The sequence below is a fragment of the Pleurodeles waltl genome, chromosome 6 (genome assembly GCF_031143425.1).
Source record: "Pleurodeles waltl isolate 20211129_DDA chromosome 6, aPleWal1.hap1.20221129, whole genome shotgun sequence".
Taxonomy (NCBI): domain Eukaryota; kingdom Metazoa; phylum Chordata; class Amphibia; order Caudata; family Salamandridae; genus Pleurodeles; species Pleurodeles waltl.
Window position 1 is genome coordinate 723,995,526 of NC_090445.1, and position 25,173 is coordinate 724,020,698.

At 43.4% G+C, this 25,173-nt stretch overlaps 1 protein-coding gene across 3 annotated transcripts in view; it reads right to left on the bottom strand.

The window, feature by feature from the left end:
• Positions 1–21,164: 21,164 nt before the first annotated feature.
• Positions 21,165–25,173, bottom strand: part of DENND10 (DENN domain containing 10) — a 176,658-nt gene continuing 172,649 nt past the window's right edge. For 2 of the 3 annotated variants that reach the window (XM_069239242.1, XM_069239243.1), the window contains one exon: positions 21,165–21,577. In XM_069239242.1, the coding sequence (XP_069095343.1) occupies positions 21,401–21,577 (177 nt within the window). In that variant the 3' untranslated portion in view covers positions 21,165–21,400. The remainder of the gene's footprint in view (positions 21,578–25,173) is intronic. The other variant, XR_011204890.1, reaches the window with a different exon arrangement.

The following is a 25,173-nucleotide window of genomic DNA, read 5'->3' on the forward strand; positions in this document are numbered from 1 at the left end:
ACGGCTAAAATTAATTTGAGCATTCCATACATCACTTTTTTGTATTTTTCATTGGTATTCCTGTCTGCCAGATGGTTGGCCTAATTGTAGTGGTGCTAGACCCTCTGGCCGTTTCTCTCCTCAGACCTAGCTCCATGGGTATTTAACTGACGAGGTGAGAAATCTTCCAGTAGAAGAGTCTATCAGAAGAAAAGTTTACTTACCTTAAGGAACCAACTTTCAGTGAATATTCTTATCTACCAGTAGATTTCTCACCAACCTGTCAGTTTATCCACTCAGAGCAGTTACTGTGCTGAAACTATGGTACAAGGTTGGGTATGTGGACTATATTTCTTTGAATTCATCTGGCTTGCCTTCACCTTTAAGGGCGCATAGGAAATACATGTGGAGAGGTGCCGGAGATGGCTTGAAGCCATGGTGCTGTCTGTCAGCACAGGAGAACTGTTCCAAATTGTTAAAGATCAACTCTCTTGCTTGGAGTTATATAGAGTATTCACCAGAAGATAAGTACCTTTTTTGGGTTCTTGGGACTAGAATATTGTCATTTAGCAGTGAACAGTATACTGTTCTCCTTTGAGGAACTGGTATTTTTCTAAAGGACAAACAATCTGTGACTGGAGAGCAACCTTATGCTCTTTGCCTGCATTGTTTTCCTACTATACCAACAATCTGCCATTTGAGAAAACTACCTCATGCCCTAGGGCTGTGTCTATATATTACCAACTGTCAGTTGCCAGTAGGTAGTCTTCGTTGGCACCTAGTTCCCATAGGAAAAATGTTCTTTGTTTGGCTAATAACTTTGGTGCTGTTTGATGAATCTTCACAAAATTTTCAAAACTTAGGGTGATTCGTCAAACAGGGGGGCCGAGACAAAGGGGAGGTCCCAAAACTTGTTTTCCCATAGGGATTTTGAACACAACTACTGCCCGCACCGCTGAACTGAACTACACCAAATTTGGCAGAAAGCTAGATCTTGGTCCAAAAGAGTGTTCTTAGTAATTTGGTGTAAATCAGTTCAGTAGTTCTGGAGTTATTAAAGGAATTTTTTTTTTATCTACCTCTAGGGACACAGATCCACGTGCCAACAGCAAGGATTGGTTGGCCACAACCTGACAGGAAAGTTGTGGCCGCCAATTTCTGTATCAGGTCATGGTCCCTGGGATCAAAATAAATTTTAACAGTGATAAAAGGGGTCAGGGTGGAGGGAGTGATGGAGGAGCCAGTGAGGGACAGAAAATGGCCAAAGATTTTTTTTTTTTTTTTTTTACTTATTCGAGGATCCCCTGCAGCACTCAGCACAACCTCTTGGAAATCTGCAACAGATCGGGGGATCCAGATCCCAATAAAAAAAAAATACACTTACTCTCAGACCCACAACCCTACACATCCATACGCACACACAGCATCTGACACACCCAGTCACTGATACATCCACTCAGACTCAGAGAACCGCTCGCACACCCATTCATACTCCCATATAGCCACAGGCCCCCACACAGCCACACACAGATCCACAAAACTACGTACGTACCTACTCAGAGCCCTATTAACCTGCACCCACACATTCACTTATAAACCCACACACACACCCATAGAGCCACTCAGTGAGACCCACAGCATGGGGCTGACTGCATGCAGGGGTTTGGATGCAAGGCCTGGCCGGTGACTGGGCGCTGCCATCAACCCCCTTAACAAATTGCAGTTGAGGTTGGATAAATGTATGGTAAGTAGATATTACTTGATGTTAAAAAAACAACTTAAACATTCACTAAAAACAAAAAAAACAAAGGTTAGTGGGAAGTTAGGTTCAGATTTATCACGCACAAAACCATAGAGATTCAGCAGTTATACATCTACTTATCTCAAGAAACTATAACTCATGCCCTAAGGTAACTATAATTTGTGCATTCGCCATGCACTGCTAATTACCCACATATTACATCAGTCATGACATCTTCTATGACATCATTGATAATACACTACAGCATTTTCAATAACATTATTGATGAGCAAACTCTGCATAGCCGGGGGTCAAGTTATAGTTACCTTAGAGCATGAGTTATAGTTTCTTGAGATAAGTGTAGCTGCTGAATTTCTGTGGGTTAGGAGTTTGGCTCATTATGTTTTTATCATGCTGCAAGAAACCTGGTCGGATGGGCATGCAGCCTGGGATGGATATTATAGATTTGCAGTCCTGGCAGTTCGGTCTTACGGAGGCCGCCCTAAAGGTGGTCTGGTTACCCTAATCCGATTTTCTAGAATAGTGAGAGCATTTCAAATTAATTGTAACCATCAGGGCATATTGATTGTCTGGGTAATTTTTCCTAGCAATTTTCATGTTCTTTTGGTTGATTTCTACAATGCTATCTGGGACATGGGGTGCCAAATTAGGGTCCTCTTGTCAGTTCTTCAGGTATTGAAGTGTAGAATGGAGGGGGTGGGGATGGAATTCTGTGCTATTGTTTCGGGATTTTTCAATGCTAAGATAGGATGACACAGCACAGGGGTAAACCCCTTTGAGATTGATTGTGAGGACCGTTTAGCTGAGGGTGCACAGGATTCCAGGGGCAGTGTTTTGATTAAGGAATATGGGCCTTTTGAATATTTGTGATACTGAAATGGTGGACACTTATCAGCTCCCAACCTTTGTTGGTAGAGGGACTGGTTCAACAATTGATTATATTTTTGTCTCCACCATTAAAAGATCTGGTGACAGGAGGAGAGGTGCTAGGGAAGCACCTTAGTAATCACAACGCTCCCACAGCACGCTTTAATTTTCCAGAGGCCGTATACAAACTAGGGAGGGGAAGGCCTGCGTTAGTGAGGATAAAAGACCAGGGCAGGAAAGTTGGTTGGAAAAAGGCAAATATCCAGCAAGTAGTAGCACAGGTGGTGGGCGATAACCTAAATTTGATCATGAGTACACTTCTGGTAGAGACCTCTGGTCTAAAGAAAGTAATGGCTGTGCCTGTGATGCTTAGAGTGAATGAAGCCTTTCAAGATTATCTGCTTTCAGCCGCTCAGTCCCCCGGCAAGTATATGGGTGGTTGGTTCAGTAAGGCTTGCTATGATGCAAAGAGAACCTTGAAAAGAGCCCTTAGAGACCACCCTAGAGATATGGATTATGTTAGAGATGCGAGGGTAAAGGACAAAAGTGTTCTTAGGGCTAGAAAGCTAAAACTTAAGGAACTAGCGTGGGTGAAATTGCAACAGGCAGTAGAGCACAAGAATCCTGGCCTGTTTTGCAAGGTTGTAAATAGGGGTCTTTTTAAATCTGAAACATCAAAGGGCTTGGGCTGTAATATCGCCGCTGAGGTCTGGGTGAATTACTTTTGCAGAATCTTTCAGGGTAACCCTCTAAGAAATAATTGGGATAGACAGTCTGATGAGTGCCCCAATTTAGCTATGAGGTTCACACTCCATGAGGTCAGGGGGGCGCTCTGTGGTAGTGTTAGCAATAAAGCTCCAGGCCCGGATTCAATTCCCATGGATCTCTGCAAATCCTGTCCCCAGTTATGGGCGCCTCTTCTGTTAAATGTTCTGAATGCAGCAGTGAGTGAGGGAATTCCCGCCACTTGGAGATCGGCCAGTATTGGTCCTGTGTTTAAAAAGGGGGACCGAAATGATCCTAAGTCCTATCGCCCTATTTCCCTTCTTGATTCTTCAGCCAAAATCGTGGGCCGGATTATTTTAAGGCACATCGATGCTTGGATGGCTGAAAACAAAATTTTGAGCCGTGTACAGTACAGCTTTAGGGAAGGGCTTGGTACCCGGGGAGCAGTGCCTTAACCTGCTGATGGTGATTGGGAACTATACACAAGTTAGGAAAGGCACTCTTTACCTTGCCTTTATGGATCTTAGTTGTGCCATTGATAAGGTAAATCGGGCAAAGTTGTAGAAGCTAAACCAGTTAGGCATGGACCCGCATATTGTGGAGTTGCTTCGGTATCTGCACTCAGGGACTAATGCTAATGTGAGGGTGGGGACAAATGGGGACTGTTCGGATGTTTTTGAGCTAAAAAGGGGTGTGCGCCAGGGATGTGTTCTGGCTCATACCCTTTTTCTTTTGTATACTAATGGATTGTGTGATTTCCTGGTGGAACACTGTAGGGATGCCCCTAAATTTAATGAAACCAGTGTTCCCGTATTGATCAATGCGAATGATGCGGTGCTTATGGCCCGCACCATGAATGGTCTCCAAGAAGCAGTCAGAGCCTATGGCTTTTTTATGACAGCCCTTGATTTAGAGATTAATTGTAGAAAATCTCATTTTATGGTCCTTGGGAAGCCTCTTAGTAGGGTAAGGGAGCTGAGGATTAAAGAGCAAGCAATTAGTAAGGTTCAGGATTTCCCCTATCTAGGGGTTGTTTTTGATGATAAAGGTACCTGGAAACCCTGTATTTCAATACAATAGTATTTGTACTATTGGCGCTACATTTGACTTTGCCGCAAGGGTGGGAAATAAACCTATGAAGTCTCTGCTTGAATTTTATAGGCGTAAATGTCTGCCAGTCTTGCTGTACGGAGCTGCACTCTGGGGGTATACGACAACAGGGCTCCTGCAGTAGAGGAAAATCATTTTTGCAGAAGGTTATTAGGAGTTAGCCAAAACACCACTGGTTTTTGCCTACACATGGAATTAGATCTTGAGTTTGTACAAGATACCATCCAGCTTGCTCCCTTCTTGTTTTGGATCTCTATCTGGACTAATGAATGTGCCTCTCTCAACAAACAGATCCTGCGGGACTGCTTGGCCTGTGATCATGTGAAGGATATTCACTGGCTGATGTATATAAGGGTAGCCTATGAATTGGGGCGGCTGGATATGTTTGAGGCTCCAGAGGGTTTGACCAGTCGTGATAAATATTGGGCTAAGGTAAATTTTCTGAAAATCCAGGGGGCTAAAGGAGAGGAGGAGGAGCTAAGGAAAAAATCTGTAAGGGATTTTATCATCCTAAAGATGGGGGTGGGCCCAGAGCCCTATCTTTTAGAGATAAGAAATGTGAGGGAAAGGACTCTGATTACGCGATTTCGCCTAGGGGTCATTAGAAGTAATCTATGCTTTCTACTAGGTGAGTTCGGTGAAAAATCCATCAGACCTTGCCCCTGTGATGGTGTGTCTTTGCAGACTTTGACCCAGTTTACTTTGTTCTGTGATTTTTTAATGCACCTTTTAGGCATTGTTTCTTGCTTCCCTTGCTGAGGACTAAAGGTTTTGTGCAATATCGCCCAGCTTTTCTGTGGCTGCGTATGGCTTCTGATGCATTGGTGTGGCGGGGCTGGGGTCTTTTTTGAAGGGAGCTATTACCTGGCGCAGTAATTTAGAGCACTTATAAAAAACAAAATAGGATTTTACAGTTTTTAAATTGATTGATGTATCATATTTTAATGAATCTTGGATTGATACTTTTTATTTGTTCATACTTTTGTTTTAGTAGGATATGGTGGGACTTATATATTGGCCTATTGTTAGTTGTTCTTATGTATTGTATTGCTTATTTATTCTTTTTATATGGTTGATTATCTTCATACCGAATAAAGTGTTTTGATGATTGATATATATATATATATATATATATATATATATATATATATGGAAAATGTCACTTACCCAGTGTACATCTGTTCGTGGCATTAGTTGCTGCAGATTCACATGCTGTGCACATCCCGCCATCTGGTGTTGGGCTCGGAGTGTTACAAGTCGTTTTTCTTTGAAGAAGTCTATACGAGTCACGAGACCGAGGGACTCCTCCCATTTCGACTCCATTGCGCATGGGCGTCGACTCCATCTTAGATTGTTTTGCCCGCAGAGGGTGAGGTAGGAGTTGTGTATGCTAGTAATAGTGCCCATGCAATGGAGTGAATGCGTATGTACATAATAAAGTTTTAGGTAATATATTTACAAATGTACAAATGTTTAAGATCTACTTCTAAACGGCTACAGGCTACCGGGGAGGCGGGTAGGCGCATGTGAATCTGCAGCGACTAATGCCACGAACAGATGTACACTGGCTAAGTGACATTTTCCGTTCGATGGCATGTGTAGCTGCAGATACACATGCTGTGCATAGACTAGTAAGCAGTTATCTCCCCAAAAGCGGTGGTTCAGCCTGTAGGAGTTGAAGTAGTTTGAAATAATGTTCTTAATACAGCTTGACCTACTGTTGCTTGTTGTGCAGTTAGCACATCTACACAGTAGTGCTTGGTAAATGTATGAGGCGTAGACCATGTTGCTGCCTTACATATTTCGTTCATTGGAATATTTCCTAGAAAGGCCATGGTAGCACCTTTCTTTCTGGTTGAGTGTGCCTTTGGTGTAATAGGCAGTTCTATTTTAGCTTTAAGATAGCAGGTTTGAATGCACTTAACTATCCATCTAGCAATGCCTTGTTTTGAAATTGGATTTCCTGTATGAGGTTTTTGAAAGGCGATAAATAGTTGTTTTGTCTTTCGAATTAGTTTTGTTCTGTTGATGTAGTACATTAGTGCTCTTTTGATGTCTAATGTATGTAGTGCTCTTTCGGCTACAGAATCTGGCTGTGGGAAGAACACTGGTAATTCTACCATTTGATTTAAGTGGAACGGTGAGATTACTTTTGGTAAAAATTTAGGATTGGTCCGTAGAACAACTTTATTTTTGTGTATTTGAATAAATGGTTCTTGAATGGTAAATGCTTGAATTTCACTCACTCTTCTTAGAGATGTGATGGCAATTAAAAATGCAACTTTCCACGTTAAGTATTGCATTTCACAAGAGTGCATGGGCTCAAAAGGTGGACCCATGAGTCGTGTTAGGACAATGTTGAGGTTCCATGAAGGAACTGGTGGTGTTCTTGGTGGTATAATTCTCTTTAGGCCTTCCATAAACGCCTTTATGACTGGTATCCTAAACAATGAAATTGAGTGCGTAATTTGTAGGTAAGCAGAAATTGCCGTAAGATGTATTTTAATGGAAGAGAAAGCTAGGTTAGATTTTTGCAAATGTAGTAAGTATCCTACTATTTCTTTTGCAGATGCGTGTAAAGGTTGAATTTGATTATTATGGCAGTAATAAACAAATCTTTTCCACTTATTTGCATAACAGTGTCTAGTGGTAGGTTTTCTAGCCTGTTTTATGACCTCCATACATTCCTGTGTGAGGTCTAAGTGCCCGAATTCTAGGATTTCAGGAGCCAAATTGCTAGATTCAGCGATGCTGGATTTGGATGTCTGATCTGTTGTTTGTGTTGTGTTAACAGATCTGGTCTGTTTGGCAGTTTGATATGAGGTACTACTGAAAGGTCTAGTAGTGTTGTGTACCAAGGTTGCCTTGCCCATGTTGGTGCTATTAGTATGAGTTTCAGTTTGTTTTGACTCAACTTGTTTACTAGATATGGAAGAAGTGGGAGAGGGGGAAAAGCGTACGCAAATATCTCTGACCAGTTCATCCATAGTGCATTGCCCTGAGACTGATGTTGTGGGTACCTGGATGCGAAGTTTTGGCATTTTGAGTTTTCTTTTGTTGCAAATAGATCTATTTGTGGCATTCCCCACATTCTGAAGTAAGTGTTCAGTATTTGGGGGTGAATTTCCCATTCGTGGATCTGTTGGTGATCCCGAGAGAGATTGTCTGCTAACTGATTCTGAATCCATGGAATAAATTGTGCTATTAGGCGAATGTGGTTGTGAATCGCCCAATGCCATATTTTTTGTGTTAGGAGACACAACTGTGTCGAGTGTGTTCCTCCCTGTTTGTTTAGGTAATACATTGTTGTCATGTTGTCTGTTTTGACAAGAGTGTATTTGTGGGTTATTATGGGTTGAAATGCTTTCATAGCTAGAAATACCGCTAACAGTTCTAAGTGGTTTATATGAAACTGTTTTTGGTGAATGTCCCATTGTCCTTGGATGCTGTGCTGATTGAGGTGTGCTCCCCACCCTGTCATGGATGCATCTGTTGTTATTACGCATTGTGGCACTGGGTCTTGAAAAGGCCGCCCTTGGTTTAAATTTATACTGTTCCACCATTGAAGCGAGATGTATGTTTGGCGGTCTATCAACACCAGATCTAGAAGTTGACCCTGTGCCTGTGGCCACTGTGATGCTAGGCACTGTTGTAAGGGCCGCATGTGCAACCTTGCGTTTGGGACAATGGCTATGCATGAGGACATCATGCCTAGGAGTTTCATTACTAATTTGACCTGTATCTTTTGGTTTGGATACATGGCTTGTATGACATTTTGGAATGTTTGGACTCTTTGAGGACTTGGAGTGGCAATTCCTTTTACTGTGTTGATTGTTGCTCCTAGGTATTGCTGTGTTTGACACGGCAGAAGGTGTGACTGAGTAATTGATTGAGAAACCTAGTTTGTGTAGGGTTTGTATGACGTAATTTGTGTGTTGTGAACACTGTTTTTGCGTGTTGGTTTTGATTAACCAATCGTCTAGGTACGGGAACACATGTATTTGCTGCCTTCTGATATGTGCAGCTACTACTGCTAGACATTTTGTAAAAACTCTTGGCGCAGTTGTTATTCCGAATGGCAACACTTTGAATTGGTAATGTATCCCTTGGAATACAAACCTTAGGTACTTCTTGTGTGAAGGATGTATTGGTATATGGAAATATGCATCCTTTAGATCCAGTGTTGTCATGTAGTCTTGTTGTTTGAGCAGTGGGATTACTTCTTGTAATGTAACCATGTGAAAATGGTCTGATTTGATGTATGTATTTACTAATCTGAGATCTAGTATGGGTCTTAGAGTTTTGTCTTTTTTGGGTATCAGAAAGTACAGTGAGTAAACTCCTGTGTTTAGTTCTTGTTTTGGTACTAACTCTATTGCTTCTTTTTGCAGCAATGCTTGAACTTCTAGTCCTAGAAGATTTATATGTTGTTTTGACATATTGTGTGTTTTCGGTGGAATGTTTGGAGGGAATTTGATAAATTCTATGCAATAACCATGCTGGATAATTGCTAAGACCCAAGTGTCTGTTGTTATTTCCTCCCAATGTTTGTAAACCTTGGTTAGTGTCTCCCCCACAGGTGTTATGTGTTGGGGATTTGTGACCTTGAAGTCACTGTTTGTTTGGAGGAGTTTTGGGACTTTGGAACTTTCCTCTGTTCCTTTGAAATTGTCCCCCTCTATATTGTCCCCGAAAACCTCCCCGCTGATACTGGGTCTGGTAAGTGGGCTTTGTTTGTGAGGCTGTGGCTTCTGTGGTTTGCCCTCGAAACCCCCCTCGAAATTGTGTTTTTCGAAATGTGCCTCTGCTATGTGGGGAGTAGAGTGCGCCCATGGCTTTGGCCGTGTCAGTGTCTTTTTTAAGTTTTTCGATCGCAGTGTCCACCTCCGGCCCAAACAACTGCTGTCCGTTGAATAGCATATTCAGCACAGCTTGCTGTATCTCTGGTTTAAATCCTGATGTACGTAGCCATGCATGTCTCCTTATTGTTACAGCTGTGTTGACAGTTCTAGCAGCTGTGTCTGCAGCATCCATTGCTGACCGTATCTGATTATTTGAGATACCCTGTCCTTCTTCTACTACTTCCTGCGCTCTCTTTTGGAACTCCTTGGGTAAATGTTCAATAAGGTGTTGCATCTCATACCAATGGCCCTATCATATCTGGCTAGCAAAGCTTGCGAATTTGCAATACGCCACTGGTTTGCTGCCTGTGCCGCCACCCTTTTGCCTGCAGCATCGAATTTTCGACTTTCTTTATCTGGAGGTGGTGCATCTCCTGAAGTATGAGAGTTGGCTCTTTTGCGCGCTGCTCCCACTACAACAGAGTCTGGTGTTAGCTGTTGTGTAATGTACACTGGGTCTGTTGGTGGCGGTTTATATTTTTTATCTACTCTTGGAGTAATGGCTCTCCCTTTAACAGGCTCCTCAAACACTTGTTTGGAGTGTTTTAGCATTCCGGGTAGCATAGGAAGACTCTGATATTGGCTGTGTGTGGACGACAGTGTATTAAAAAGAAAGTCGTCTTCAATGGGCTCTGAATGAAGGCTGACATTATGAAATGCAGCTGCTCTTGACACCACTTGTGCGTAGCCTGTACTATCCTCTGGTGGCGATGGTTTAGCTGGATAGCATTCTGGACTATTGTCTGACACTGGTGCGTCATAAAGGTCCCATGCGTCAGGGTCATCTTGACTCATTCCTGTATGAGTTGGGGATTGCATCATTGGTGGAGTGGCTACCGGTGATGGTTGCGGAGAGTGATGTGGGGATGGTGGTGGTGTTACTTGTTTAGCCACCCTTTCGTGTGGCTGTTTGTCTTTGTCTTGGAAGGCAAGCTTGCGTTTAATTTTGACTGGAGGAAGAGTGCTGATCTTCCCTGTATCTTTTTGAATAAAGAGCCGTCTTTGTGTGTGATCTGGCTCTATTGCCTGTAATTCCTGTCCAAATCTATGTGTCTTCATTTGTGTGGACAGTCCTTGTTCCTCAGTGTAGGAACTTGTTTTCGGTTCCGAGGCCGGATATTTCGGTAGCGAAACCTTTTCGGCTGCTTTTTTCGGCTCTGACAAAACCTTTTTTACTTTCGGCGTCGTGCTCTCTCGGTGCCGACCTGTTTCGGTGCTGGTGTCTCGGTGCCGAATCTTCTCTGAACCACTATCTCGGGCCCGAGATTGCTGTGTGCCAGTATCTGGACCGGAGTCGGATGACTTCGACACCAGCTCGCCCTTTTTCAGTGCCGATGAACGGTCACCTACTTTTCAGGTTAAGCCATGGCCTGTTGGCGGTGGCGTCCCCTGGGCTTTAGCGCTTTTCTCGTGAGTTTTTGTTTTCGACGTCTTACTCACGGTTTTCGGCATTTCCTCGGGATCGATCTCCTCAGAGTCCGACTCCTGGGTGGAGAATGTTTCTTCCTCCTCTTCGAAACGCCCTTGTCCTGTCGGCGCCGATGCCATTTGCAGTCTTCTTGCTCTTCGGTCCCTGAGTGTCTTCCTGGACTGAAACGCTCGACAGGCCTCACAAGTATCCTCCTTGTGTTCTGGTGACAAACACAAGTTACAGACCAGATGTTGATCTGTATATGGATACTTGTTATGGCATTTTGCACAGAAGCGGAATGGGGTCCGTTCCATCAGCCTTGAAGAGACACGTGGCCGGGCCAACCAGGCCCGACGGGGATGGAAGAAAACCCCGAAGGGCCACCGGAGCTCTTCTTAATTCGGTGTCGATCTGTTGTAACTAACCCGATACCGAACGCAAACAATACAGACGATTTTTCTGAGATTCTAACTAACTTTCCGACCCGAAACACGGAGCGAAAAGGAACACGTCTGAACCCGATGGCGGAAAAAAAACAATCTAAGATGGAGTCGACGCCCTTGCGCAATGGAGTCGAAATGGGAGGAGTCCCTCGGTCTCGTGACTCGTAAAGACTTCTTCGAAGAAAAACAACTTGTAACACTCCGAGCCCAACACCAGATGGCGGGATGTGCACAGCATGTGTATCTGCAGCTACACATGCCATCGAACATATATATACACATATATGTTACTTGCCCAGTAAGCATCTGTTTGTGGCATGTTGTGCTGTAGATTCACATTGTATACTTCTCCCATCTAGGGTTGGGTCTGGAGTGGTGCAAGTTGTTTTTCTTTGAAGTGACTCCTCCTCTCAATGATGGTGCGCATGGGCATCTACTTTTTTGTTAGATTGTTTTCCTGCAGGTGGGTGAGAAAAAGAGTGTAGGAGAGGTATAGAGAAAGAGCTGTCCATGCAAACGTAACTACATAGGCACAATTATATACAAATATTATGTAACTGGAATGGCCACAGGCGTCGGGGTGGAGGGATGGCGTATGTGAATCTACAGCACTACATGCCACAAACAGATGCTTACTGGGTAAGTAACATTCCTTCCTTCTCCCAAGAGGAAGGTAGTGCAGGTGTTCACAGACAACACCACCGCCATGTGATACTGCAACAAGCAGGGCAAGTTGCGGTCAATGAGCCTTTGTCAGGAGCTCTGTGTCTCTGGATATGGCTGGAACAACAGGGCATGTGTGGCTGTAGATACACATGCTTTGCACAGACTGTAAAGCAGTCCCTCCATAAAAGCAGTGGTTAGCCTGAGGGAGTTGTAGTGACTGGAAAGGTGTTCATAGCACAGCTTAACCTTCGTTAGCTTGCTGACAAGCTAGTACATCCACACAGTAATGTTTTGTGAATGTATGTGGTGTAGACCATGTAGCTGCCTTACAAATGTCAACTATAGGGTTAAGTCCAAGGAAAGCCATAGTGACACCTTTTTTTCCTAGTAGAATGTGCTCTAGGAATAACAGGTGACAGTCTCTTTGTTTTAGCATAGCAAGTCTGTATACACTTAATAATCCATCTGGCTAAACCGTTTTTGGATATCGGACTGCCCTTGTGAGGTAGTAAAAAGGCTACTAAAAGCTGTTTAATTTTCTTAAACTTTGGTTTTGTCGATTTAAAACATGAGTGCTGTTTCACCATCCAGAGTATGGAGAGCTCATTCGCAACAGAGTCAGGCTGGGGAAAGATGCCTGGTAACTCAATGGATTGGTTTATATGGAATTGTGAAACGACTTCAGGAAGGAACTGCGATTTTGTGTGACACACCTGAGTGATGTGATGGCAACTAAGAAAGCTACCGTCCCAGACAGGTATTCAAAGGACATAAATGAAGTGGCTCAAAAAGGAAGGCCCATGAGCCTGGTAAGCACAATACAGAGGTTCCAATATGGTACTCTGGGTGGAATGACCCTTTTAGGGCCTTCCATGAAAGCTTTAATGACTAGGATTCTGAATGAAGAACTATGTTGTCTGTTCTGAAAATATGCAGCTACTGCTGCGAGATGTAGGCGAATGGAAGTGTAAACTAAATTTGCCTTTTGTAAATGGAGCAGATAACAAATGATGTCTTGAACAGTAGCTTTGATGGGGGTCAATACGTTTGGGTTGGCAGTAGCAAACAAAATGTTTACATTTTTCAGCATAACCTGCCCAAGTTGTGGCCCTATGAGCTTCCCTGAGAATGTCCATACGTTCCACAGGCAAACCTAAGTAACCAACCCCTATGACTTCACAAGCCATATTGCAAGGTTGAGTGACTTGGGGTTTTGTCCTTAATTTTAAATGAGAAGGTCCTGTCTGTTGGGAAGCTTCTCGTGGGGATAAGTCCAGTGTACTTATCAGTAGTGTAGTGACCTAGGGCTGATGCACCCAAGTGGGGGCTACATGGATCATGGTGAGAGATGTTTGCCTGATCTTCAGAACCAGAAAAGGAATGAGAGAGAGAGGTGGAAAAGCGTAAGCAAATATCCCTGACCAGTTCATCCATAGAGAGAGCTGCCCTTGGATAGAGGGTGTGGATACCTAGAGGCGAAGCTTGAACATTTTGCGTTTTCTGCTGATGTGATGAAAAGGTCTATCTGAGGGGTTCCCCACTTTGCAAAGTATGTTTGAAGGAATTGTGGGTGAAGTTCCCAATTGTGGACTTGCTGCTGCATCATGCTGAGCAGGTCTGCACAGTTGTCCGTCCCTGGGAGATACTATGCCCCAGCTGAATGTGGTGGTGAAAAGCCCACTTCCATATTATCTCAGAGAGTTGTGACAATTGGGACGACCATGTTCCCCCCCCCCCCTTTCTGTTGACAATGTGATAGGTGTGGAGTGAGCGGGGGGGAGACTGGTCACTGCTTTGCAGTGGAGGAAGAACCTTGGGAGGTAGTGCTCTTACCTCTGCCCTTATTTTTGATGCCTCTGTAGGACCCCCTATAGAAAGCCCTGGAATAGGAGGGTGGAGGCTGTCTTGTTTGGGAAGTAGACGCCTCAGAGGATGTGGATCTGTAGGCACCTCTGAAAGTGGGGCACCGAAAAGTGCCCCTTTGTGTGGGGGACTGTAAAGCACCCAAGGCCTCTGCTGTATCTATGTCCTTTTCTAGCCTCTCAAGGGTAGTATCCACTTGAGGGCCAAAAAGATGCTCCTTATCTAAAGACATATTAAGGACCACTTGCTGTACTTCTGATTTGAAACCAGAGAAGCAGAGTCACACGTGCCTTCTTATTAGGACACTTATATTGATGCCGTGTGCAGCTGTATCTGTGGCGTCTAGGGCACAACAGCTAGAATTATTAGAGATTGTTTGCCCCTCAGCAATAATTTGTTGCCCTCCCTTGCGTTGCTCATTTAGGAGAAATGAGAAGAGCTTCTCCATTTCATCCCATTGATCCTGGTTATATCTAGCTGGTAACACCTAGGAATTGGCAATATGCCAATCGTTCGCTGCCTCCACAGCCACTCTTTTGCTGGCAACACCGATTTTCTTACTCTTCTTATCAGGAGGAGGAGAGTCACCTGTGGCCTGGCTGTTGGTACATTTGCGTTCAGTGGTGGCTACAACAGAATCAGGAGAGACCTAGGACCTGATATATAATGGGTTTGAGGGAGCAGGCTTATATATTCTGTCTACTCTAGGAATGATGACACTAGAGCAGACAGGCTCCTTGAAAATGCTGTTAGCATGACAACACATGCCGGAGAGCATCAGGAGAAATTGGATATCCATGTGAGCACATCAGACAGGAAGCCCTGTTCCATAGGGTCCCTCCATAGTTCCACATTGTGAAATGCAGATGCTATTTCCACTACTTGCTGATAAAATGTAGAATCCTGTGGTGATGAGGGGCGCCCAAGGTAAATGGACAGGATGGGGTTAGGGTCATGCTGTGTCCCACACAAATTTTCCCCAACAAGTAAGTGGGATCCTTGAGGGGTAGATGGAAGAGAAAAAGGGGGTGGTGGTGGAGAAGGTGGATCAGGAGGTGGTGGTAAAAGCCTTGTGAGATGGGCTGGTGGCCTCTTCCTTGCTTCTTTTCTTTGGAGGTGGGGAAGTGTCCAGGGATTCTTGAAAAGGCAGCTTCCTTTTTATCAGTACAGGAGGAGAAGCAATAATGCATCCTGTACCCTCTTGAATATGGAGGCAGCACTGACAAGTGTCCATAGTCTCTAGGATAGGCTCCACGGGAGACGGTGTAGCCGAAGACTAACTCTCTCTGCTCCGAGACTTTCGGATCCATGGATTTTGGCACCAAATGCTTTGGTCGGTGCGATTTTGCACTGACATGGAGGTGGTAGCTGGTCGGATCGGAGCCAAAGTTCGGACCAAGATGCCGGAGGTCGAAGCCGAAAATGATGGCTTTGTCTTCGCTGTTTTTGGAGCCAGAGCGCAGGGCAGCTGAAACAGATTTTTGAATCCGGCCATGGCCTTGTGGCAGTGGTAGTGGCAGTGGCAGACTGGCAACCTCTAAAAGAGGCTTTTTCATAGGCTTGGGGTGGGTAGGAGTGGTCACCTTACTGAGGGATTATGCAGATGTTATCTCGTCGCTTTTGAAGTCTAACTGCACGTCCGACTCCTGGATAGAGAAGACCTTTTCCTGTTGTTCCGGTTCCTCCTGGACGTGTTCCTCCCCAAAGATGTCCTGGGTGTCAACCTGAGTATTGTGCGCCATTTCCAGCTGATGCACCCTTCGGCCCGAGGTGTTTTCTTTGACTGGAAAGACCTGCTGGCATCACTGATAGCCTCCTAGCGAGCAGAGATGAGGCACAGGTTACACACCAGATGTTGGTCAGTGTGTCAAAATTTAGAATGGCACTGAGGAAAAAAGCAAAACGGCATTTGTTCCATCAGCTTGGCATAGTGTTGGTGCTGTGTGGTGAGGTAGGCCCGAGATGGGTGAAAATGTCCCAGAGGGTGCACGGTTGGTGCCTGGACGTCGATTCAAGATGAGTGCTTAGAAAGGAATGCACAAGCAAAAAAAATACATTTGGAGAAGACAGAAAGATTTCGAACTGGAGCGAGTCGAAAGATGGAGCAAAGACACACACGCCCAAATCAGATGGCGGAGAGAAAACAATCTAACAAAGGAGTTGATGCCCATGTGCACTATCACTGAGAGGAGGTGTCACTTGATTCTGTGAGTCAAAACGCTTCTTCGAAGAAAAACAACTTGCACCACTCAGGACCCAACACTAGATGGCAGGAGTATGCAGAGCATGTGTATCTACAGACACACATGCCATCTAATATATATACACTTACAAATATTCTTATTCTCTCTCTCTCTGTCTCATATATAAATAAAGGTCTATCTTGGATCCCATTCTGCCAGGATTTAAGAGAGAAAATAAAGGCACTGCATGGCTCATGACCTGTCAGTATGGTTAAGTTTGAAATATTAAGAAGCAGACAGGTTGATGCATTTAGCTGTACGGTACATACTCTCTTGGGGCAAGAAAAGCATTTCATTACTATTCGTACTTGTTATCTTTTGAAATACCCAATCCGATTGCTAGCATGCCTCTTGCTTCTCCCCTATTTCATTATTGCAATGGTGGCAGTAATGTGTTACTGTCTTCAGAACCTCTACTTGAAGATAATCTGCACATGTTGCAAGGACACTTAAAACTCTAAAAAAGGTGAACAATGATAGATATGTTTCTGGACTATAACAGTTTTCATCAAAATGAAACTGGATTTACTTCTGGACTAGAGCATTACAGGCTTACGCTCAAGCTTTGCAAGTACACTGACCAGCTGTCTTTGAAAGAAGGAATTCCACTGAGATCAAGAAAGAACATTAGCGAGCCAATAGTGGCACCTACGAGAGGAGAAACCCACTCACTGATAATCCAATCCAACAGGTCATACAGAGACTTAGTGACTATAACTTAGCAACCCGCTACACCATTAAAGCACTTGCTACATACAGTGGAATCAAAGTTCTCGTTTTCTGTACATTTGATTCCTTCCATATTCATCTGCATGCTTGTTTTTTGCTAGACCTCTCCTTGATAATTTTGACCTGAACTCTACATCTTTATACCGTCACCTCCTTCTCCACCTGCAAAGCAAACTCCCACAACGCGGTGACAACATGAGCAGCATCTGTAAGACATCTTAAGATGGTGACCCTAATGTTCATTGAGATTCTATGCCTGACTGGAGGAGACTTATCAAGAGAACTAAGACTGATTTGTTAGACAAAAAGCTATTACAGTTTTCTAAATTGCTGGCTTCCTTCACATCGAGCCTGGGTCAGAGTATGGGTTTCCTTTCCACTTCACATTTCTACCAATAAACACTACAGAGGCTTGTGGACAATTTCGGTACATGAACTCTGCAGCTGCTTTACAAAGGCAATGATTGAGCATGTGTAGTACTGCTAGTGGAATACAGACCGGTTTTGCTTGCAAACACATCAGCCTTTTAAGTTGCCTCAAACAATTCCTCTTATCACTTGGATGCTACATTGACAGGCCACAACCACAAATGTGTCCAGGGTTACATCGTCCGAAACAATGCTGCACACCTTGCGTGATCCAGGTGTCCGCGAACCCGACAGTAGTCTGGAGAAACGCAAGAATGATGATCCAAATAAACAGCATACATGCTTACATGCTACTGTCCCCTACAAACATTCCACCTATAATCGCACACAATCCTGAAATAACAACACACAGTTCACTATAACACTAGCTCCACCTATTTTATTGGAGCTCAACCTATTGTCAGTAGTGCTACTGTGTCACCTTGCAGCACTTCAGGGTGCTGTGCTGCAAGAGATTGTTACATGGACTGTAGTGTAGATGGAATCTCAATGAATGCAGGGGACCCCAATATATCACTGTTCAGCCAGTACCACATACATATGCTTAGATAAAGGCCCCCGGGCGCCTGGCTTATCTCCGATTAAGACTCTGAAATTGTTCCAGTGGGATGCCTAATTAACACCTTCCTAAGACCCTACTGCAACGAAGTAGGCACACTAATAATCTTCACTCTTTCTCAATCAGATTATTCAGCACCTTTGGATCTAGCCTAGTATGGAGAATTCTGGGGTAGTACTGTATGCAAGTCTGCACGGAGGGGCAGTACGTACCTACTTCAACCTTACAGTTCGTATGGCTTTCATCTTTCCTCCCTCTCCGTGGATGATTAGGGAGCCGATAGACCAATTCTGTGGGCCGACATTTTTATTGCTTTTGAACGCTTAGCATAGGCAGGGCAATCAGGAGATAATTGGATGCCAATCATGTTTTGGAAACAGACATCCCTATCTCCAGGGGGCATCAGTTAATAACTCCATAAGTGCAAACACTAAGTGGTATTTGAAGTATCCACTGGTGGGACAATGCAAGACAGGAAAGCATCACATGCCTTGAACCAGCCTCTGGGATGTATATTTTGCCAGCAACAAATGAGCCATAACATCAACGGGATACTATTGGTAGTATTGCAGCAGCTTGCCCCCCCACCCCCCAAGTGAAGGCATTCAATAAAATGTCATTCTTGTTACGTAACCATTACACTCTTCAAATTTGTTTTTATCTACTTTGACAGTACCACAAGGTCCGAGAAGGAATGAGCAAAAAGAATTGATAACCCCAAAGTTGTGTTTGTATCGAGAAAGGGTTGGAGCATGGCCCGGTGGGTATTCAACCAGTACCGATTTGGGGCCCTCACCCTGGAGACATGCTGTGCCATTGAGTCATTGCCGTAGTCTCTTTTCATCCACTGGTAATGACGAATGACATCACGTCTCACAAATTCTATTCTAAGGTAGCTTGTCCATGTGAGGTTCGAGTTACCAGTGCAAGATGAGGGACGGGCCAGATGTCGGGTCAGCCATGACAGACAATAAAATGTCAACAAAAACAGCACTCTGTAAATTGCTATCATGTGAAGATTCATTCTCCAGCGTGTTCCAGTTCACATTCCAGCGATGATGTTAACTTTGAATGACCCGGTGCAATGCTTAATTTGTAACAGATTAATTGCAGAGGTCCAAAGTTTTGCTCAGAAACCTGCAGTCCACTTTGACTAATGTCAGGTCCTGAATAACAAGGCTGCCTAGTCTTGACTAAACCTCATGCCTCTTTAATCCGCCACCAGAAACACCCTGCCTCTTACCTCGCTCTTGTTTTCATTCATGCTTTCTCTTCCTCCTCTTCTTTGCATTTCATGTTTTTCTGTCTCTTGCTGTGGATCAAAATCTGTTGAAGAAAACTAATTGTTGGTACTAAGGTACTCAAATTAAGCACGGACCAAAGATTAACCGCCTGGTGAACGAGTATGTTGCTGGTTTATAGTGTATCTTCAGGAGTGGGGTGCTAGTTATTAATGTTGTAGGGATGGGTCTTATTTCCTTGACACTTTGGGTTCACATTTGGGTAGTAATCTCACTTGTGGGCACATTTTAGCAAGCTTTCTCAGCTGCTCCTCATGCACGTATGGGTGCTAATTACTAAGGTTTAAAAGACTTCATACAAATTCCCCAACTGTCATGGGCCATATGGTCAAAAATATTATTTAATCAAGTAGAGCAGTACAAACCTTGATCGATGAGTACCAACTGGTCCACCTGGTTCTTGGATACAAGGTCAATGCCTTACAAAGGAAGGTCACCCAAATAACATTTAAGGACTAGATAGACACATTCCTAGCATTTACCCTCTTCTGATATTAAATGGCTGATTGATTTAGCATTGAACATAGACTAACAGAAGAAAAAAGGGCACACAAAAGTTAGGCAGTTTCATTACCTGACAGCAAAGAAAATCCTTCACCCTCAATTTATAGTGCTATGTCTTTAGGCAGGTTTTAAATTCTACTTAGTTGAATATTACATTTGTTGTTTCTAGTGTGGTGTTTTGAGTCATGATGTTAGGCAGCATTGAAAACATGGGTGCAGTCAAGACCCATAAAAAGACCAGGCTCACCCATGGCGGTGAAGATTTGATAACCTCTTAAATTCATTCTCCTTTGTATAATACTCTTTTTTTACCTTATACATGTAAACCATCTCCATGTACCTATGTATCCATATATTTATTACCTTACACCTAAAAACAAATTTACTCTATCCAATGCACTACTCTATGTCTCAACATATACCTCTCAATATATCCTCAGCCTCCACTCTCCTACTCATCCCAAACCTCATTCTACTACTATGATCTCCAAAATAACCATTCATAGACTATTCACTCCTCTATCCCTCCTTGGATCACCCCAAACCTCATTTTACTACTATGATCTCCCAAACAACCCCTTCTACATTCTTCTCTCATGTATCCCTCCTTTGACTCATTCCAAACCTCATTTTACTAGTATGATCTCCCTAATCCATTTCTAGTGACTATCCCCTCATTTATTTCTACTTTTACTCATTCCAAACCTCATCTTACTATTATGATCTCCCAAAAAACACTTTCTAGACTTTTCCCTCTTTTATCCCGTCATTATCTTATTCAAACCAACTAACAGACACCACTCAAATGAACTCACATAATATACTAATCCACCTATAAACCTTTGTGGGTTCCAGAGTAGCATGCTACTTGCCAAACAGCACTTTGACCTCGTCAGTGGTAGTAAATGCTATATAAATACAATTACATAAAGACAACTTCAGAAAAGTAAATAAAGCTGTTTAAATTAGAGCACATACTCACAAAATTAACGTTTGCTTTTTTTCCCAACCAACAGTAGCTTGAGCTCATCCTCACCAACATCCACCAGGCCAATCAATTTATGGTAGTATTCTCTCATCCCCCCCACTTCATTTTATGCTCAAACAATCCTCCTTAGCCTGAAACTGCTTGTTTCTCCAATGTCCTTCTCTTTCCGAATAATTCCCCTTTCTTCAAAACTGTCCTACTCAGTCGTTTTCTCTTATGTTTTGATGATTACTAGTGGTTCAGGTTCTTATGATGTGTTACGTACTGTCACATTCACACACCACAAATAGTTCCTTGGAGCATAAAAACATTTACATGAAGAAGAAATGAACACACATTTTTAGGGAGGAGGCTCGATTTTGAAATGTTTGTAGAACTAAGGGAGAGTGGCAGTTTGTTTAGACATCGGGAAACAAAAAATTCCCAGGGTAGAACACTGAAAAGAAAAAACCTCTACTAACCGCGCTCCTATGCTGTGAAAATTGCACACATTTCAGAGTGTGAGAGGCAGTATTTTACAAGTGGTAAATGTCATGACTATGACTAATAAGTTGGGATAACAGATTCAAGCGTAAACAGCGTCAAAGGCGTATCATTGAAGAGAGGCATGACACTAAATACTGAGTTACAAGTCACCTGGACGGTGTTCCTAATTCTAAGAAGAAAAAAATAAGAAAAATAAATGAGAGGAAAAAAATCTAAAGCATTTATTAACAAAGAAAAGGCACACAAATGTCCTGTTCAAACAAAGGCCAAAAAAAGAACATTATTTTTTTTTATCAGTGTCCTAACGGCCGGAAGGTACTCGTTTGAGAACACTTGGCTGTGAAGTGTTGTGCATTCCGGGCACAACATGATATTGCTTTGAGAATGGGTCACATTTACTACTAGTCCAACGTTTTGCTTTGTAAAAGCATCGTCATGTCTCCAGCATTTGCTCAGCTGCTGCCAAGTGATAGAGGAAGTTTTCAGTTGCCGGGGCTAACCTCTTTTGCTTCAGTTCCTCAAAGTTAAAGGTTGGCTTTTCCCTCTCAGCAGAAGCATTGGCAAACGATGCCAGAGTGTTCAGAATCTCTCTAGTTTTTGAGGAAATATCCTGGGGAAAGAGGAAAAATGAGAAGTTATTTATCTAGTAACTCAGTATTCCACATCCAAAGGGGCCGTCAAATGGGCAAATAAAAGGATTTTTTAACTTGGGTAGGATAGGAATTTACTCACCAGTAACAATAATTTTACTTCTTAAGGCTGTTATTGAGCTATAATGATTGTAACTGTATCTCTGCTACGTTTGTGTTATAAATGCTAAATTTTCAGTCTTCAACTAGATTCGGTGCAATATCTCACAATGTCGTGGTTGGGCTTGAAAAAGCATACTGTTGATAGAAATTACAATTTGTGGCTACTGCCAACAGTCTGAGTCCGTATTACTCATGAGGATGTTGTTCCAAAGATCAAAGTGCTCCACAAAATATCTAACATCTTAAGGTTACGTCGTTATTGACATACTACAGTGGTTCTTAACCTTAACTTCTGTGGACCCCCAATTAACCATAACTGGAACCTCTCCCTTCCCCCAAACCTGAGCCATTACTGGAAGCCGGGGGCAAGCCTTAACTATTTTTGACAATTTAAACAGCAAAAGAGTACACAAAAATATAGAAACAAACATTCAAAGACACAAATTAGTTTTTATTAAATTCACAAACACTTTTTTTTTTTTTAAATTGAATGTAATATGAAGGCTGAAGCTTCTCTAATTTCAATTAAATCCACTTATCACCCTTACTATATTCTCTTTGATGCACTTGTACTGCTCCCACAAACCAATATTAGGGTATTAACCTGATTTTTAGCCTCCAATTTGAGATTCCTACACAATTATAGTAGGTTTTAAAATGTTCACTTGTATGTGTTTCTTCTGCATTTATATACACTTGGGGGCATATTTATACTCCGTTTGCGCCGGATTAGCGTCGTTTTTTTTTTACGCAAATTCGACGCAAAACTAACTCCATATTTATACTCTGGCGTTAGACGCGTCTAGCGCCAAAGTCCATGGAGTTTGCGTCACTTTTTAGCGTGGACACCTACTTTGCGTTAATGATATGCAAGGTAGGCGTTCCCGTCTAAAAAATTGACTCCGAGGCATGTGCGCCGTATTTACACTCCCGGGCAAAAATCACGCCCGGGAGTGGGCGGGTAAAAAAAAATGACGTCCAGCCGCTTTTGCGTCGTTTTTTAGCGCCTGGTCAGGGCAGGCGTTAAGGGACCTGTGGGCTCGGAAGGAGCCCAGAGGTGCCCTCCCATGCCCCCAGGGACACCCCCTGTCACCCTTGCCCACCCCAGGAGGACGCCTAAGGATGGAGGGACCCATCCCAGGGAACATGAGGTAAGTTCAGGTAAGTAATTTTTTTTTTTTTTTTTTTGTGGCATAGGGGGGGGCCTGATTTGTGCCCCCCTTCATGCCACTATGCCCAATGACCATGCCCAGGGGACAGAAGTCCCCTGGGCATGGCCATTGGGCAAGGGGGCATGACTCCTGTCTTTGCTAAGACAGGAGTCATTTCAATGGGGGTTGGGAGTTAAAAAAAATGGCGCAAATCGGGTTGAGGCGAAAATTTTGCCTCAGCCTGACTTGCCCCATTTTTTGGCGCCCAAGCTCCATATTCCCCTACGCCGGCGCTGCCTGGTGTACGTCATTTTTTTTCACGCACACCAGGCAACTCCGCCGGTTAACGTCATTGAATAAATACGGCGCCCGCATGGCGCTTCAGAATGGCGTTAGCCGGCGTTAGATTTTTTGACGCACAACTGCGTTGGCGCAGTTGTGCGTCGAAAAGTATAAATATGGCCCTTGATCTATAAATATTATTTAATTTTCTAAGCATTCGCTGACCCCCTGAGTATGCTTTGTGGGCCCACAGGAGTTACCGGACTACAGGGTCAAGAACCGCTGACATAGTATGTTAAGCATAATGCTTGTATGAAGAAAAGATAATTTTAAGCAGTTTGAAACTCCGAAGATTGATCTTTCTCTAGCTACCCACTGAGTCCTCACCTTGTGAATATTGCCCAGCCCTCTGACTGTATTGTGCTGCTTCACGCAGATGATTTTCTGCTGCAATGCAGTCATATATAAAGGCCACTCATGTGCAGGGACATCAGTTGCTTTCTTATGCTCTGTAGGCACAGACAGCCCATCAGCAGATTGCTATGACCAGTGTGTGGATCTCTAAATCAGGACCTATTTAGATGGAAAAAGAGTCCAGTTCATAGAACAGTGAGGTGGGAGGGTCATTGAGTAATATGTATCTAGGATAGCTACAAGAAATATATTTACAGAAGGTAATAACTTGTTCTTCAGATGGATACTTCTAACCGCAGACTCTTCACCCTTGGATAGGTACCATATCAGTACCGCCTCAGGTGGTAGGTCGATGAACTGGCTCAGACCAAAAAGTCCTATAAGTCAGAGTAGCCAAAAAGCTCCTCTCGACAGACCTGACTTTCAAGGCAGTAGTATTTCATGGACATACCCACCGACACCCAAGTAACCACTTGGCAAATGTCCATGACAGACACTTCGAATATCAGGGCACTTGTGGAATGAGATTGCAACCCTTCTTGTGGATGCTTCTTAGCCAGTACGTACCATATCTTAACGCAGACAACATTCTATCTGGACATGGTGTGTTTTTGCACAGCCTTGCCCTTCTTTGCCCTGGAGAACCACATAAAAGCTGTTTGTCCAATTGATGTTCTTTGGTGCAATCAATATAAAAGCTTAGTGCTCTCTTGGGGCCCAAATTATGAAGTCTCTCTTCCACTATAGAGGGATGAGATGGAGCAAAGATCCCAGAAAGGTGATAACCTGCCCAACATGAAATGGAGTGGCCACTATCAGCAGAAAGGACACTCAGGTTCTCAAGATGAACTTATCTGGGGAGAATGTCATATAAGATGGTTTGATAGAAAGAGCCTGAAGCCCACTTACACACTTTTCGGTATGGTTGCTATGAGAAAGATCGTTTTCAACATCAGAAGCCTTCATAAACAAATGGGCTGTGGGTCAAAAGGTGTGCACATCAACAAAACATGAGAACTAAATACAAGTCCCACTGTAGCATCAGGAAGGATTTTGCTGGGAACAAATGTTCCAAACCTTTCAAAACTCTCACCACAGTGCATTATTTAAGTAAAGCCGGCTGATATGACATCTGCAAAAAAGCAGTAAGAGCTGACAAATAGCATTTTACATTGCTCACAGCAAAGCCTTGCTGGACCAGGGACAAAACAAAACATCAGACAACATGACTTGCAGTGGATCAATTTGGTGGGACCCGAACAAAATCACAAATCCGGTGAGCGACAAGCATATGGAGATTTTGTAGAGTAATGCCTTGTTGCCAGGATAACATCAAAGACTTCAGGAGGAAGGGCAAATGAGATAAACTGTCCCCTTCCAATCTCCACGTGGAGATGTAGTTTGTGTAGGCCCAGGTACAGCACACTGACCTACTGCTGCGACAGAGGATTCTCCTGAAGTGGTAACTTGAATGGAGGATAGATGTTCATGTCCATGAGTTCTGGGTACCACACTCTTGTTGCCCAATATGGTATCACTAGCATGACTTGGGCCTGGTTGTGCCTGATCATCTTCAGAACGTGCCGTAGGAAAGGTATTGATCGAAA